Below are 16624 nucleotides of genomic sequence, written 5' to 3'. Positions count from 1 at the left end.
CGGAAGTCAGTGTTTCCTAAAAAAAAAAAAAAAAAAAAAAAGAACCGTGTTAGATCAAACTGCCTTGTGAACTGTTGGCCCCTGAAAATGTGGAGGGGTTTTTTTTGTGTTTCTTTTTGTACATACATGTTAGAAAAGTAACATGGCTGCTTCTGCTTTGACCCTCCGCTGACCCTCCTCCATCGCAGGTCTGGCTGCTTCCAAGGGTCTCTGGGACTGTTAGAGAGTGTGTGTGTGTGTGTGTGTGTGTGTGTGAGAGAGAGAGAGAGAGAGAGAGCGAGAGAATGAGGGTCCCTGGCAGCAGCTCCACATAGTGGGGGATCTGATGAATGGGGGGGGGGGCTGGATTAAAATGGTCAACCATGAGCTATGAGCTCTTTCTGTGGAGTTGTATTTCAGGGCTCTGTGCCTCTCTTGTCTCCATGCACTCCCGGCCTTGTTTTCCCTCGGAGCTGCGGTTATTATTATCGTGACCAAAGGAGATGTTTGATGTAACAACAGTAATTTGAGCTGGGGGGGAGAGGGGGTTTGGATTGCAGCACTCGGGATATTTTTCACCTCCCCTGCTTTTAAACCAGGGGGCTCGGAGCGGAGTGTAACTGTTGACTGGCGAGTTTTTTTTTTTTTTTTTTTCTTTTCATAATAGCGCCGAGCCCACATCAACTGACGATTTGACAGGAGGGAGGGAGGAGGGGGGGGGACAGAGGGAAAGTGAGAGCTGTAAGAGTGTTGCGGATGAGTGACCACGGCGTGCACGTGATCTGTGGGTGTTCGGTGCAATGGATGTTTGTACGGGTACCAAAACACGCATGTCCGTGTCTCGTGGTTTGCGATCACTCAAATTTGACAGCACGACCTGTCCCGATAGCTTCAGTTTCTATTCCGGATGTGGAATCTACATTTTCAAACCCGGCATCATCGAAAGTTATTTAAGGCTGCACACTTGACCGCGGTAACCCTTTGTCATGTCCTCGCAGGATGAACATCCCACTCAATTTTCCTTTATCACTTGCTCAGTGTGGTCTCCTCCTCCTCCTCCTCTTCCTCCTCCGCTCGCTCAGAGTGCCAATGAGTCATTTCTATGGTTGGCTTCACCCGCACCGATTCGGGTCAGGCATCGGCGCTGAGGCTCAGGAGTACCAGGGTCCAAACAGGCACCGCCGTGTCGTGGCACCTCCCCGCATCTGAATTTGGAACAGATTAAAGCACACTCGCGCAGGAGATAGCGTTAACCCCCTGACTCTCGGGCATGTTAACTCACAACACCTGACACGGACGTTTACTCCCCGATTGCTCGATGGAAAACACCTGATTGCAAGGAATAATGATTCATTTTCCTTTTGCATATTTGTTCACAGCAAATGTTTGGACTTGTGGGGGGAGGGAGAACGCGTATCACTAATAACGCCAACAAAGACTTTTTCTGTGTAATACTTTGAATTAACTATCTTTTCTTAATTGTTGTAGTCAGTAAAAGGTGTTAAACCTGACTCCCCAACCAAATATAACAGTGTAATGCTCACTGATGCATTAATATTAACTTCATTTATTACGGAAATCTGTAATAACATATATGGACACTTTTACTTTGATATTTTAAGCAGTTTTCTAATATTTATGATTTGGAGTAAGAATTATAATAGAGTATTTTTATGCTATATATTGGTACTTTTACTCAAGTAAAGGATCAGAATATTTATTCCACCACTTTATGGTAACAACTTGCACACATCTTTGGATCTTCCTAAAATCCTCGGGACCTTCGAGGTTCCGCACAGAAGACAATTTGGTTTGAAACTTTCAATGCAAGCGGACGGGCACGGAAATCTTGCAGCAGAAGGATTTCACCTTCATGACAGAATATTTCAAAGGGTCAAAGGGTTTTCTCCCTCATTATACTCGATGGTCACCATATTCACGGCTGCCAAGTTGTCAAGTTATCCATGATGGGTAAATACTCACATTTTCAGAGTATAGTCGTGCACATAAAAGCCAGGCAGTTGAATTCAACATGTTGAGGCTTGCACTCTGGACTAGTACAGAAAAAAAAAAAAAAAAGTAGAAACATACCAGTCAGCATATTGAGGCGAGGTCGGCGGAATGAAACGACAAATCACGAGAATAAAACTTCTGAAAATCACTTAAGGCTGGTAAAATAACAAACTGAAAATCAGGGGCTAGTCACAGGCTCATGAAAGGTCACATTTGTCAGAGCAGATCGAGCGAGATTCGATGATTATTTAAAACTAACCTACAGCTGCAGGAAAAGAAACGCTGGCTTCCACAAAGCGAGGCGTAGCTGTTTAAGAGAAAGATGTATGTGCTGACTTTGCATTCCTCAGCGGGTTGTGGTTTTCCTCTTTGTACCTGACCAATTTGCCTCATTTGTCTGCGTGCTTATTTTGCATACCGTCAGCTGCTACCCCCCCCCCCCCACCATCCCCATCCACCCTGTACAAACCAAAGGATTGGACACACACACGGAGAGGGAGAGGGTGTACCACTATGAAATCAAAACTTGCTGAGCTTGTTCAGCGAAAAAGTAGAAAAGAGATTAACATCCCCGGTTGAGTTTTACACGGGATCAGCTCGGCACTCACACACACACACACACACACACACACACACAGGTTCCAACACGTGTTACAAACAGGTCGCGTTTTATTTTTATTGGAATACATATGGTCTGCTGTACAGTTGGCAGCTTCAAGAGACCTACATGCAGAGTGCGCCAGCCACAGTAAGGTTAAAACATGCACAATGTATTAAGTCTAAAACTGAAAGAAAACAAAAACAAACAAAAAAAAACAGCAGCAGCCTCCCCACTTAATCCACATGGCATTGCTGACACACTGAGAATCAATAATAAATCATAAAACCCTTGTGATCTTATTTCTTTACATCCATTTTTGTGTTTGACACCTATGTCTCAAGTCGCCGTCTTCCGCAGACAAATATATAAACACTCGGCTATAAAAAAAAAAAAAAAAAATACAAAAAAAGTTGATTGTACAGGCTAGAAGTTCTTGTATCTGTGAGTGTAAGTAAGAGATCCAGTTACAAATGTCGTCTTTTAATTTGAATTTTATTATTCTTGTTAATTACTTGTGTGTGTTCCATATATATATATATGTATGTGCGCGCGTGTGTGTGTGTGTGTGTGTATATATATATATATATGTGATTGTGTGTGTCTGGGGCCTGCACGCTTCTTTCTTTGGCAGCACATACAAAACATACAGCACAGAAGATGTACAAACCCTGAATTTATGAGCGAGGGAGAACAGAGGAGCGGCCGCAGCACTGAACGGTCCCCATTTAAAAAAAAAAAAACCCAAAAAAACAAAACCCGGAGCGACACATGGTGAAGCACTCAGCATCGCAGACCTGCTCGCCTCCGACAGAACGCACATAACTCTCATTCTTCGATGACCGTGACACGACGCTCGCCTCCCTCTCTCCTGCTTTCTCTCGGCGTTTTAAACGGTCTCTCTGTCCGACCCGCGTCGCGTCATCATGTCTCCTAGGCGGGCGAGAAACGTCTCGCGTTCCACTAACAAACACAAAATACAGGAAGAAGAACTCTCCAGGAGTGTAATAGCAATGATGGAAGACACATGACCTCGCAAAAAAAACAAAAAAATATCATTCTTAAAATCAAGATGGACAAATACTTTATATATTTCAATAATAAGGCCCACTTTACAAAATTACAAGATTTTCCTTAAATAAAATCTATCCAATATAGATTCCAAAATAAGACATCTTTTGTTGAACAAAGAAATAAAAACATACGTAAGTAGAGAACAAAAAAAGAAAACCCTCAAATTGAATATTTCCCCTTTATTTCAGTATCTCAAAAGACGGGGTATCCGTCTGGGGGAACACTGGCACTGTCTCCAACTGTAAACTGTAAATACTGTGGAATGATTTTTGGCACAATATTAGTAGGCTGAGATGCGGGTATAACGGGGCGCCATGCCTCGACACGCGAGTTCAAACACGATTCCTCCGCCGAGCGCGCATGCCATTTTCCTTGAACGCCGAGACGATGCGTAAATACTCCAGTTCGGCTGGTGCGCAACATACTAAACGTACGTGACTGTGGTGCATTCGGCACAGAGCTGCTGAAAGCACACCCGCAGGTACGGTTCTGGGACACAAAGGAGGAAACTTTTTAACAAAGGGGGCATTAGTCGTTTGAGGTCTTAAAGTTAAGTGCTGGTTAAGTGCAGATTACAGCCTACGCCACCCTATGACACCATGACCCTGGCTTCACAATGGAGGCCTTTGAGGACAAGGGCCTGCTCGCTGCCCGAGAGCCGTTACTGCTTCGCCACTCCAATCTCCACTAAGTACATTCTAGTCTACTTTATAAAAAGGGGGGGGGGGACACAATGAGTTGTAAATAACAGATGTTTATACATACACCACTATTAGCTCTTGATCTGGTGTTTGAGCAGGAAATCACGAGCAGCCTCCTTTTCTCTCCACTACGTCTCCTTATATCGTCCCCGGACCTTCCCGAAATAATCTGCAACAACGGCAGCCATTATAGCCGAGCTCTGATTCGGCACATGTTCTGCAAGACCGCCAATCAATCAGAGGAACCGTCAAACTCGGAAACACCCAGAACCCCGCTGTGTCTTTACAGCGCCGCGAAAGCCTGAGAAGTCTTGAAACCTGTAAAGTCTTCGCTGGAGACCCGGATGACCAATCAGCACATACCACCACGTCAACGCGATACAGACCTCTCGCCACTGGAAGCACCGAATAAGACCCGACACGCGCGAGTGGTGGAGTTTTTGCACGCCGATGCGAGATAGAAGCCACGACCGGCCTTTGGTGCCGGCACACAGTCGAGTTTCAATGGACGGAGCGGATGTACAGCCGGGTTGGCGGCGGCGTTGGTGTACTTTGGGGCCACGTGAGGAAGAAAAGGTGCGGAGGATGGAGTTTCAACTTTGCCCTTTACAAAGCTCTGCTTGCTTTGAACCCCATCTTCAGGAGGGAAACCCCTCCGACGTGTCATAAAACCTTACAGTTTCCGACAGCTGAGCTCTTCCCGGGACCTCCGGCAGGGGAAAGAGGGGGGGGGGGGGTGGAGGGAGAGAGAGAGAACAAAAGCTTCTAGAGAAAAAAATGATTTAAAAGGTAGAGGCTTCACAGTGTGGCTGATGTAAGGATGACTCTGCAGGATTGTCTGCATGGATGGAGGGAAAACGGGTGACGCCGAAATGTATGGCGGGGCAGTTAGGCAGGATAAAGGTTGTTGGTGTTCGCACTTACATCACCAAGTGGCTATAAACAGTCATCCTGACCCACAGTGAGTGATGTCAGCCTCAAAAGAAAAACTGAAAATAGTCTCCACTCCTACACGCCTGCTCTGACACACACACACACACACACATGTGCATATTTGTCATTCACCAGCTTCTTACTCTGGGATCTGCAGAAGCTTCCAACACACCGGTTCACACGTCGAGCCTAAAAATGCCAAAACCTGCCTGACGCATCGATGACGGCGCGTATTAAGGACCCCGTGTATCTGCGGCAGCACGATCGCAGGCAGAACTGGACATTCAATACGCTTGTGCGTTTTAATTATCCACAAAGTGGCCGTCGCTGCCAAGCTGTCCGTCTTCCGCGCTTCTGTAATTTAGAAGCCCTGAGCCAAGATGTAGAGACGGGATTAGATGCAGCCCCGACCTCTGACCTTTCAGCTACCCAGGGAGCTGCCCATCACTGTCTTTTGACAGGCCTCTGGCTGTCAATAAAGCAACTCTCTGAACCAGCAACACTTATCACTGCCGTTTAGGGCCAAGGCTTTCCTTTTAGGAAATGAGAATCCAAGGAAACGCAAGAGAAACAGCAGAAGGAAGAGGAAGACGGGGACACTTGGCTTCTCTAAAAAAATACTGAAAGGAAAGTTGGAATTGGTTGAAAAGATGAGAGAGTGGGGAAGAGATGGCATTCCTTCTTGGTTTGAATGAGAAGAGTGGTACTTGAAACAAAAAAAAAAGGGAGCACAGAAGGAACTATATGATCATCAAGTCTTGGCATGTGCACTGAAAGCCCTGAACAGTATGTCTGGTCTGTTTTTTGCTCTATCACAAAGCCAGCAGTGGCCGTGAAGAGGCCGCATGGCAATCCTTTCTGCCACTCTGAAAGTCAAATCCAAAGGATGGCGATTTTTGGGTGGCGCGGTTTGTACTCTATAAAACAGCTGCTTTGGAGTTGGGTCAGAAAAAAAAGAAAAGCAACCCTGTTTTTTTTTTTATGTCTGTCAGGGAAGAGTTCCCTCAGACGACCAAAACATTTTACAACAATCCTCCGAATGTAGAAAATATCGAGTTTAAAACACAAATTTGAACTTTACAATAAGTATCGCATGTTGTTGTTTTTTTTTTTTTTTATCTGCATTGTAATAATATGATGATGGTCTGAGTTTGTTGGAACAATCTAGCTCTTCTAATGAATGTCAAGGCACACATGAACATACTGTAGATATATCTAGCAAAGGGTAAACATAAGGGTAATAAATCTTAGCGAAAATGTGCATTCTGAAGGTAAACAAACTTGCGTTTCATCACACCGTCGTCACCTCCGATCCGTATGTACATCATGGTGACTGGCACGTTTACAGACATTGCATGGGGGACAGTTTGATTGCATATAATCTCCTGCTTGCATAAACAGTAAAGTGACGACAGACTGAGCTCCTGCCACCAGGCAGACCTCTTCACAATAAAAGAACCTGTATAGATATATATATATATATATATGGGAACTAATAAATATTACAGCTAGATGACGGCTGGTAATATACTCTGTACTCGGAGTGAATCGGATCATCCCCAGCAGGGTGGGACACAACAACAGCAGAAGAACCAGGTGGAGAGCAGGCTTCAGAGAGTCTCAAGATCCCCAACAGATCCAGAACTTGGTCCGGAGTTCTCACAGTTATGGTTGTGTTAAACTTTTTCTGCCATTTAGTGGATTCAAGAGACAAAAAAAAAAAAAAAATGCACTCGTGTTGGAGTAATGCATCAAACCATCAAGCAATTGGTCATCCTCAGCTGCATTACTCAGCGACATTCAGATATTTCGTTCTGAGATCAGAGTTTACGTCGCCTCTTGTTCCGCAGTGAATCCTGTGTAAGTCTTTAAATCCAGCAGGAGCCTGATGAAAGACTTTACAGAAAAGTTTGAAAATGTCAGCAAGATATTTCTGTCATTGCTCACGCACCATTTACCTCAACGAAAACACCTCATTTTATTACTGGCCAGCGGCTAAATGTGTTCTACGGCACCGTCACTGCTGCAGTGGCCCCCGCCGATGGGAGATTGCTCCAACATACCAACCACGAGTTGATGTTTCATGACGTAACAAAATAATACACCTCTACAGAAATACGAAACGGACAGAATCTGGGACGATTCGCACGGCGAATCCAGTCACATACAAGCTTGGAGCGTCAGTTCCTTGTTAGAAGTCCAACCCCTCGGGTTATTTCCTCGGACTGGCTGGCGTGTGCGCGGTATTTTACGGCGGCGCCGAAATCAAATGTCTGCCCTGCCAGGCCAGGTTTGCTGGTAATCCAAAGTCCAATGTTCAGTTTAAACAGAAACTCCATTTTTCTATGGCTCTCTTCAGTTTGCATGAATGAGGACAGTTGCAACAGCTGTAGAACAAAGCACTATGGAAATTGTATCATGGTTTGAGGTTATAAACAATGCACCCCCACCCCACCCCTTGCCAGATTCAGTTTTTTTTCTACATGTGCAACGTGTTTCATTGCGTGCAATCTACTGTCTTTTCACTTGATAGGGGAAGAGAAGACAAAGAAAAGATGATGCAGAACAGGAAGCGAATTACAAAATAACAAAAAACAAATATGGTCCCAGTCTGTCACAAATAATGTGTGTGTGTGTGTGTGTGTGTGCTCCTAAAATGTGGCCAACCAGCAATCCTTTAAGCAGGCTGCATGCTGAGTCACAATCTTTCAAGTGCTGTTCATTTATTACTTTGAAACATGCAAATGTTCGCTTAACATCTTAGACCTCAAATTAGATCCAGTTTGAGGTCACTGCATGCCAGAAAGTGGTGACGGGGGTTAAAAATAAACCTGAAGTTAAATATGTGTTGTTTGGATATGTTTGCTTGGTTTGCTTATGTATGTGGGAGAAAACAGGAAAAGAAACATATATGGACTTCCGGTGAAATATGAGTTCAGGATGAAAGAGGCTGGAAAAAAAAGAAAAAAAGAGGGTAATTCGCTTCCTGTTTTTGGTCACATTTAAAGTGGAGACCTTTTGGTTTGTGAAAAATTCTACATGAATATGAAGATGCTGTTGACTGAAGATCGAGTTTGTTTTTTCAGCGACGAAGAAAGGTTGAAATTCTGAGGCAAAAGCGACTCGTCCAGCTACGCTGAGGTTACTGTGATGGTTCTCCGAGAAAGGCTTTCTCACTTTTATGAGTCCTTCTTCCTCTGTGCAGCACGCAGGGAAATCTGCAGCCCTCCCCAGCATGCCAGCCTCTCCCTTGTCAAGTTTCAGGGGTTACACTATAATACATCCAACACAAGAAGCAGAAGAGGATACATCGGCTGGTGAGGCGACTTCCAAAACACTGTACAGGCACTGGCTCTCAGGGAAAGTTTCACGTGGGAAGAGTCTCAGCGTTCACTCGGCGTCGCCGCTCTGGTTCGTCGGCAGCAACAGTTATTTTCTTTTCTTTACTTGTTGCAGAAGCTGCAGATGTTGTCTGGTGGAGATGGTGGTATAATATGGAGCCGTTAGCTGATGGGAGTCTGGTGTTCAGCCCTCCTCGTGCCACTAGAGCTTAATGAATGGAGTGCTGTTGAGGAAAAATGAAGACAAAGATCTTACTGACTCCATCATATTTAAAAAAATGCTATCATAACTATTCATCTTCTTTGGAAGCATGACTGGTCTGTAATTTTCTCATAATTTCCTGGAATGTTTGCCAGAAAGAACAAAGTAATTTGGTCCTAATTATGTGGAAAATAGGAACCATGCTCAATTGGTACACTTCCAATTAAAATCATTAAAATTCATTCCCAGCAAACTGTGAACAATGTTTTAGTCAGTGCAGAGCAGGTCAGATGAATATGTAAAATATGGAAATTGTTCGCATAAAAAGAGGAATAAAGCTTCCAATCATACATGTATAATAAATATTTATCTGGGTTTAAATTGAGCTTTTATTTCAGGGAAAATAAAATGTTCCCTATTTTGTACTAAATTATGTTGTTCTGTCCAGGAAATATATGAAAACTATTCCTAAATTAATGTAAATAAAATTGGTACATAGGAATATTTCTCTCAGTTTTGCTGGCAGCACAGTTCTAGGTAAGTGAACCTGGAGCCTCCCACTAAATGTCTCTCTACTTATTTAACCCCTGCTGTAAACTGTGTTAGTTCAGCTTGATACAGCACATTTGATGTAAAAAGGCCCTTAAGAGATGTGACATCACTGCAGCAGGGGTGATTAATATCCTTTAATTAATGAGTGTCAGGAGTCAGAGGAAAAGTAAAGCGGCTGCCTCCTCGTACCTGTCCTCTCGCTGTACAACTGCTGCTCCGACCCAGCTGTTCTAATGGTGTTCAGACTGACGGTGGCTCCACAGTCTGCTTCCCGCTCCACTCCTCCCCTCCCCTCTGGCCCCTGACCCTTGGCCCCGACTGGACCACGGCTCCCCTCCTCTGGACGAGGCCCCTGCTGCCTTGGGCGACCGCTCGTAGGAGCTCCCCAGGTGGTGCTGCTCGGTGCTGGGTAGATTCCGTCTCCAGGCGGCCGGGCTGTGGCTCGGGTTTGGAGTGGGGTCGAGGCTATCAGCTGCCTGGAAAGTTTAGAAGATAAGACAAAGAAAGAAATTAGTATAAAAATCTGTAAAAGCAGCTGCAGCTGGATTTCTGGTTTGGCTTGGTCAGAAACACAATTTAAAACACAGCTCCGTTAATTCAATTCCATATTCTGGAGTTGTGAACAGGAGTTCTGGGCATTTTGTATGGACGGCTCGGGGCCCTGTTTGGACCTTTGTCTTATGTGGGCATTAAAAACATGCCGTTTATGTTAACTGGTGTGTGACAAGGAAAGTCTGCCATGTGGACTTCTGCCAGGGGAAAAATCCCCAACCAAAAACCCCAAACATACCCCAAGCTGAGAGATTTATAATTTGGTGGGCTGACTAGAAAACAAACCCCAAGTTACTAGTTTGTGGTAGCTACAGCGGCACGTCCCCTCTCATAACCTCAGTAACCCTGCTCGAAGAAAGCGAGAGTTAGATGACGATGCAGTTCCTCCTGCACACAGAAACAGCACCCCGCTCCTGTAATTTCAGCTTTGAAAAAGCACCATAATTAGTGACATTTGGTGGGTTGGAGTTTGGCTTCGGATGCAGTTTTAGAACGCATTCTCGCTAATTGGCTTTAATGGAGCCCTGCTGGACTGCCTTGCTGAGTCTCCAGGGGTAACAGACAGGAAATCAGTCACCAGCGAACGCTGCCAAGTGGGTGTGTTCAGTGTGGTCACTTCCTGCTTCAGTCACTGGGGGAGGAAACAGCCGAGTGGCATATTCTCCTTCTATGGTAAGCCACTGCTGCAAGAGCTTTCTCAAGGTTTCCTTTAAATGGACTTCAACTGGTCCTGCGACACGCAACAAAAAAAGAAGGGCTTGTACTGTACAACACGAAGTGACTGGGTTAACAACAAACTAAAAACACATACGACATTGGAATGTATTAATGAAAGAAAATGCTTGAAATTGTGCCCTTTTTGTGCCACTTTCCCCCCCCCAATGTGGCTCAAAGTTGATTAAGAAAATATTTGCTCCAGAGGAACGTCAGCTTGTAATAAAGGATGTTTAGTAAGTTGATGTGCATCTGACTCCCTGCAGTAACATTTTCCAGCTGTGACAGTCAGCAACACTAAATAACCTCAAGCAGCGCAGCAACATAATGAGGAGAGAAGAGGCAGTGCTGCACTTCTACCAACTTCTATATGTTAAATGAACAGGGCACAAATGTTGCGAGACATTTAAAGGACCAGTTTGACATTGGGGAAATAACCTTATTTGCTTTCTTTTAGAGAGTTACATGTGGATATTAAAAACAAAACTGTCTGCACAGTAAATATGAAGTCACAGCCTATAGCTGTAGAAAAGGTCCGAAAACGCTACCAAATTCAGCTAACAGCAACTCTAAAGCTCACTAATTAAAGCATTATATCTCTTTGGTTTATTCCGTACAAACACTTAAGTATAAAACCTACAAGTTGTGAGTTACAAGCTGGAATCAGCAACTTCCTGGAGTCTCTGCCCGCAGCTCGTCATTTTTTACACTTTGGTTTTTGTACTGAATAAATCCAAAGAAATATGAGGTACTTTGTGAGTTTTACAGTTGCTGGTAGTTGTATTTTTTTTTTTTTTTGACAGGATAGTTGTTTCCCCTGTTTCCAGTATTTTATGCTAATTTTAGCTACAGCTTCCAATCTAATGTACAGACATGAGAACTGGTGTCAATGTTCTCATCCAAGGTTCGGAAAAAGTACATTTAACAAAATGTTAAACTATATCTTCAAAAGTGTCATACAGAGTTTTAAGACAAAAAAAAAAAGGCTGGTATTTCTTCAGTACAATAATTCTAGGGGCTCCCGTTGAAAACCAAAACAGAAACTGTGAAAAGACCTTGCTCTCTGCTGCCGAATGACAGGCAGCAAATTTAAGAAATGAAACAAGTAGGAGCTTCTGCGGTACAAATTATATCGCTGCTTTAAATCTGTCTGCCCCTGGTCTCTCGCCCAATTTTAAGGAATGATTGTACACTGCCAACCCAAACTCTTAAATCTGCTCTCCAGTAAAACAATACCCTCAACACTCCAGGTGAAATGTTTCAGAAGAGGTGAAATTTTTGTCTGATTTAACCAGACGATTAATGCCTGTCATGATTTATTAAAGCCATTCATTTATTGCTTTTCATGGGTCGCTTGTACAGGGTCCATTGTCCTACAACTGAAAAACGAACCCGGCTGCGTTGCAGAAATGTTATTCCAGTGGGATTTTTCTGTGCAGGTCACATCAGGCGAACAGTGAAGAGTACAGCGGGCTCTGATTCCACACTTCACCTTGCCGCCGCTGGTTTTTTGATTCAACAAAGGATGTTTTGGTATCTCGCTCATCGACCGTTTCGGCCCCGCTGTCCTCAGCCAAACACAAGTTCACGGCTCATTCACGTCCAGGCTGAGGTTTCCTACTGCTACAGTGGACAGGAAGTACCACAAATCGGTTCTGTTCTGCTGTCTGAGGCGTGGAGTTACTCCTGTAGAGAGCAGGCCCGTCCTCATTCTAACACTGACCCGTTAGGCTCATTCATGCTCGCGGTTCTGTGCGGACGCAACAGCATGTCTAAGATTATCTGCAACAATTCATCAATTGGTCAATCTTCAGAGAATAATCTACAACTATTTTGATAATCAAATAATTATGTCATTTTCAAGCAAAAAAATAACATATTTGCTGTTTTTAAGCTTCTAAAAAGTGACGATTTGATGCTTTTCTTTGTTGCACTAAACTCAATGTGTTGGCACTGCTGGTCAGATAAAACGAGACATCTAAAGATGTCCCCTCGGTCATCTTACAAACAAAAGGATGAATCGAATAATTTACATATTAAGTGATAATAACACTCAGTTGCAGCCTAAACATGATAACAATGGCGATGCTAACAACCTGATGCTTAGCAGGTAATGTTAACAAAGCGCATCACCTTTGTTTAGCATGCTGCTATTTGCTAAATTAGCATTAAACACAAAGAGCAGCTAAAGACTGAGAAGGTGGGAACGTCCTTATTGTTAAAGGTATTTTGGTCGTAGTCGAGGTTGAACAGCAGCCACAGATTCAAGAGAAAAAGAGATGATCATGACTTTTCACAAATTGACAAGATGTCATTCTCTGTCTTCTAAAGGTTTGAATAAATGACGTCAACGTGATTTATACATGGGCTTAAAAAAGAAAGCCAATCAATAAGCCATCAGTTTGCTCAAGTTGCTCGAGGGTACTTATAGGAATTGGGAATGTTGTCTCCTCCTTAATGACTATCGATCGATAGCACCTTACAGTGAGCCGATTTTCAGCCTCAACACTGCGACGTGAAAGGTGGTTGTAAAAAAAAAATTGAGATTTTAATGTTCAACAAAATAAACACATTTCCTGAACATATGCAAAGGATGATCCTGTGATTTTGTTTCATTTTATGTTCAAAGAGAATTTATGGGGAGTAAATGCCTAAAAACAGAAACACATGTAGACTGCTTCTTTAGTGGATATGGTCTGGCCAAAAATAAGAGGAGCACAGATACCTAGTTCAATAAAAATCAATGGGATGTCAGTTCATGATGACTAGAGTGCCTCCATCTACAACCTTGCAATAACACAACCCTCTTCTATCAACCTCTGACACTGCAATCACAGACTAATCCCAACCTTCCTCTGCCCTAACTACAGCTGTATTCATCCAAGCCTCTTGGGAATGGACGCCGTTCAGACCGCTGAAATGTTCTGAAAATCCAAACCAGCGATGATCGGCTGTGCTCCAAGACATGCTTCAAAGCCCAGTTATGTTTTGAAGCTTTTTCTTTTTTCACCCACTGTGGCAATTTCTTGCTCATAATTGCTATCCAAATGGAGTGACCAGTTCATGCATCAAACATCAAGATGAGCAAGGTTTTATCGTACCGCAGAGTCAAACCAGTTGCTTTCGGAAATTTCCAAAATAAAATGACAATCTGCACGACTAAAAAAAAAAAACTAAGGAGGGACAACAAGACAGCAGTTTATCAGGTCACTGCTGATTTTCCACACCAGAGATGGGTATTGTTTGATAGCCTCTGTTTGGGGGCTCCAGGTTCACCAGGGTAAGTGAACCATGCAGTGAGGTTCAAGGCCATGTGATGGAAGCGAGTTGGCACTGACCCTCACAGAGACCCTCAAACACGTGACTCAAAGTCAGTTTGTTCATGTCAGAGCTTGATAGTGGGATAGTGAGAGGATGAAGAGGGAGGGAGAGCGGAGGAGTCATTCTCTGCAAAACAAAGGCCCCTGATACCAGTCTATATCAGTGACTAAAGGGGGCGTTAGAGGGTTGAGGCTCCGTGTTAGTCTGATTTCACGAAGCCCATTGAGGCTATTGAGAGGGAGGGGCCCTGCAGGCAATTACAGCTCTAAAGCCATGTTAGCTGCTGTGTTTTCATACGATGGTCGCTGAAGAGGAGAGAGTCCAGCTAAAATATGCTGTAACGGTGTCTGTTTGCATGTAAAACTGGTAAGTATTCATTTTGGGCTGCATGAAGTCTCTCCAGGCTTTTTTTTTTTTTTTTAATTATTTTAAATGAAAGGCAAAAAACATTTGAACTGGAAATATCTTTATCGCTCTCGATCGCAACGGACAGCTAGGATGATGGAAGAGACGGCAGACAGTTTGTGTGTGTGTCTGTCTCCTTGGCGACGTCCAGTATATTTAAAGGGGATCACACGGGGGTCTTACCCAGAGGCCTGTAGTCGAGGGTCGAGGTTTTTGCAGCCATGGAGCCCACTGTAAGCAGGACTACATCCATTTGACAATTTACTACAGACAAATAAGTAAATGATGTATCCCATTAGTAGTTTTCACCTCGTCTTTCTGATGATTCGTGTAAACGTTCACACGCAATTTATTAAACTCTAGATATGCTCACGTGTGAATGCATTCGCACACACGATATCACAAATCTGGCTCTTTGTACAGAACTCTACTTGTTGGACAAGTGACATGTGAGGCTGAACATGGGAAAAAGTTTCATCACACTTGATGTGAAAAATACCAACTGCATGTGGAAACCTGAGATTAAAGCCACAAATAGATGCTCCTTTACTCTGACAAATGTACATAGAGTCTATGCAAAATAAAAGGATGCAAGTAGGCTCATACATCAACACACATCTGCACATGTTGCAGCTTTCAGTATATTTTGTGTAGAATAGCAATGCAACCAGGCAGAGCTGCAATGCACTGTAATGTGGTGGCGCATTTACAATACAAGACAGCTATTTTCTTCTCCTTGAGCTTTTTCTAACCTTTTTTCCCCCCTGTTGAGGTCGTTTTCATTTCCATCCTCCCTCATTTTTTTTTCTTCCACCCTTTTCTCTTTGTGCTTACTGGGGCAGTAGGAGCGGGGCCTGCAGAACTGCTGTGCTAAGCTTGAAGTCCCAGAGCCTGGCGTCAGGGAAAAATACAAGCTGAGCTCTAATGCAAAGTGGACACACCAGGAGCCTGCGGGCGGTACTTTCTGGATTCTTTATCTTCAAGGCAAAACTATGCGCAGAGTTGTCCAGAAAAATACCTTAACCTGTGAGCCTGGTTTTAGCAGTTACACCTACACTAATGCGTCAGGATCATATTTGATTTATGCTAGAAATGTTTGAGAAAAGTACCATGGATGCAGACAAAAAAAAAAAAAAACACAAAGAGGGGTACAACAAGTCAGAAAGTCAGTTTAACGCTGTGCCATGAACCTCAAGTGAGAGATTTCACATTCAATGTAAAAAAAAACAACAACCTGTAAAAGCACTTTTCAACTCGGTACTAGAAAACATGTCATAGTAATGGACACTAATAGATTAAGTATCGGTGACCAAATAACTACTAAAATGAATAGCTCTTGCAGAAAAGTGGAAAAACTTGAAGTTGGTGTTCCTACCGGTGGTTGCTGAGAGTGAGGAGAGTATGATCGGTTCCAGGACTGAGAGGTAACAGGTGAGTGGGGCATGGTCCTTCCCAAGCCTCCTGTTTCCGTAGAAGGGGACTGAGAGCGCTTGGCTCGGCGAAGCCCTGCTTCTTCTGATTCTCTAGTGTTAGGAACCACACTGTTGATCCTACGCATGTATACCTGCGATAGTGAACAGCAAAAAGCAACATGTGGCTATATTTTTGGAAGAAAAGTACTCATTTTCAACTGCAACATTGTGTTGGACTCGTTCTCTCACCTCTGCAGGGGACGGCTTGACTCCTTTCTGTGCTGCAGCATTCCCACCAGCCCCCGTTCCACTGTTTCCTGTTTCTTCCGTGTCAAATGTGGTTGCCCGGAAAGCCCGCCATGTTGTCGCATTTTCTGCTTCATCTTCAGACTCACCATCCGTCATTGCCCTCGTTCCCCCTCTTCCTTGACCTGGCTCGTCCCCTGACATGGCGCCTCTGTTCCTCCAGGTGCTTCTCACGGTCACATTCTTCGTGTCTGGTAAACTGTCTTCTTGGGAGAGCTGAGTTTGTCTTTGGCTTACCCAGCTGGTGACTGTGGTTGTGCTGCTGCTGCTTTCAAAGCCTGATTCTGTGTCGTTGAAGTCAGCAGAGGTGGCGTCCAGGGACTGGAAGCCGAAGTTGCTGCGTTGGCAGCACCGGTGGCTGGTGGAGGTCTGGAGTTTAGACCTAGATGAGGAATCGCAGAGGTTGTCTGCCCCGCAGTTCTGGTCCGGGCACGACCGCAAGGTGATCTCACTCTTGGGTATGGAGATCTCATATGGGACGGAAATACTGCCGTGGTGGTCACTACTGGGACCTGGTAAAA

The 16624-nt window shown here is 44.1% G+C and overlaps 1 protein-coding gene across 3 annotated transcripts in view; it reads right to left on the bottom strand.

Annotated features, from left to right (window-relative positions):
• Positions 1–2643: 2643 nt before the first annotated feature.
• Positions 2644–16624, bottom strand: part of luzp1 (leucine zipper protein 1) — a 46943-nt gene continuing 32962 nt past the window's right edge. For all 3 annotated transcript variants that reach the window (XM_069152447.1, XM_069152448.1, XM_069152446.1), the window contains 4 exons: positions 16047–16615; positions 15761–15949; positions 9583–9869; positions 2644–8863 (listed from right to left, as the gene is read on the bottom strand). In XM_069152447.1, coding sequence (XP_069008548.1) covers positions 9624–9869; positions 15761–15949; positions 16047–16615 — 1004 coding nt within the window. In that variant the 3' untranslated portion in view covers positions 2644–8863; positions 9583–9623. The remainder of the gene's footprint in view (positions 8864–9582; positions 9870–15760; positions 15950–16046; positions 16616–16624) is intronic.

The sequence above is a fragment of the Embiotoca jacksoni genome, unplaced genomic scaffold, assembly GCF_022577435.1.
Source record: "Embiotoca jacksoni isolate LCO1_2020_lvr unplaced genomic scaffold, fEmbJac1.0.p SCAF_18, whole genome shotgun sequence".
Taxonomy (NCBI): Eukaryota; Metazoa; Chordata; class Actinopteri; family Embiotocidae; genus Embiotoca; species Embiotoca jacksoni.
Note: the sequence above shows the minus strand (reverse complement) of the source record. Positions and strands in the feature narration are given on the sequence as shown.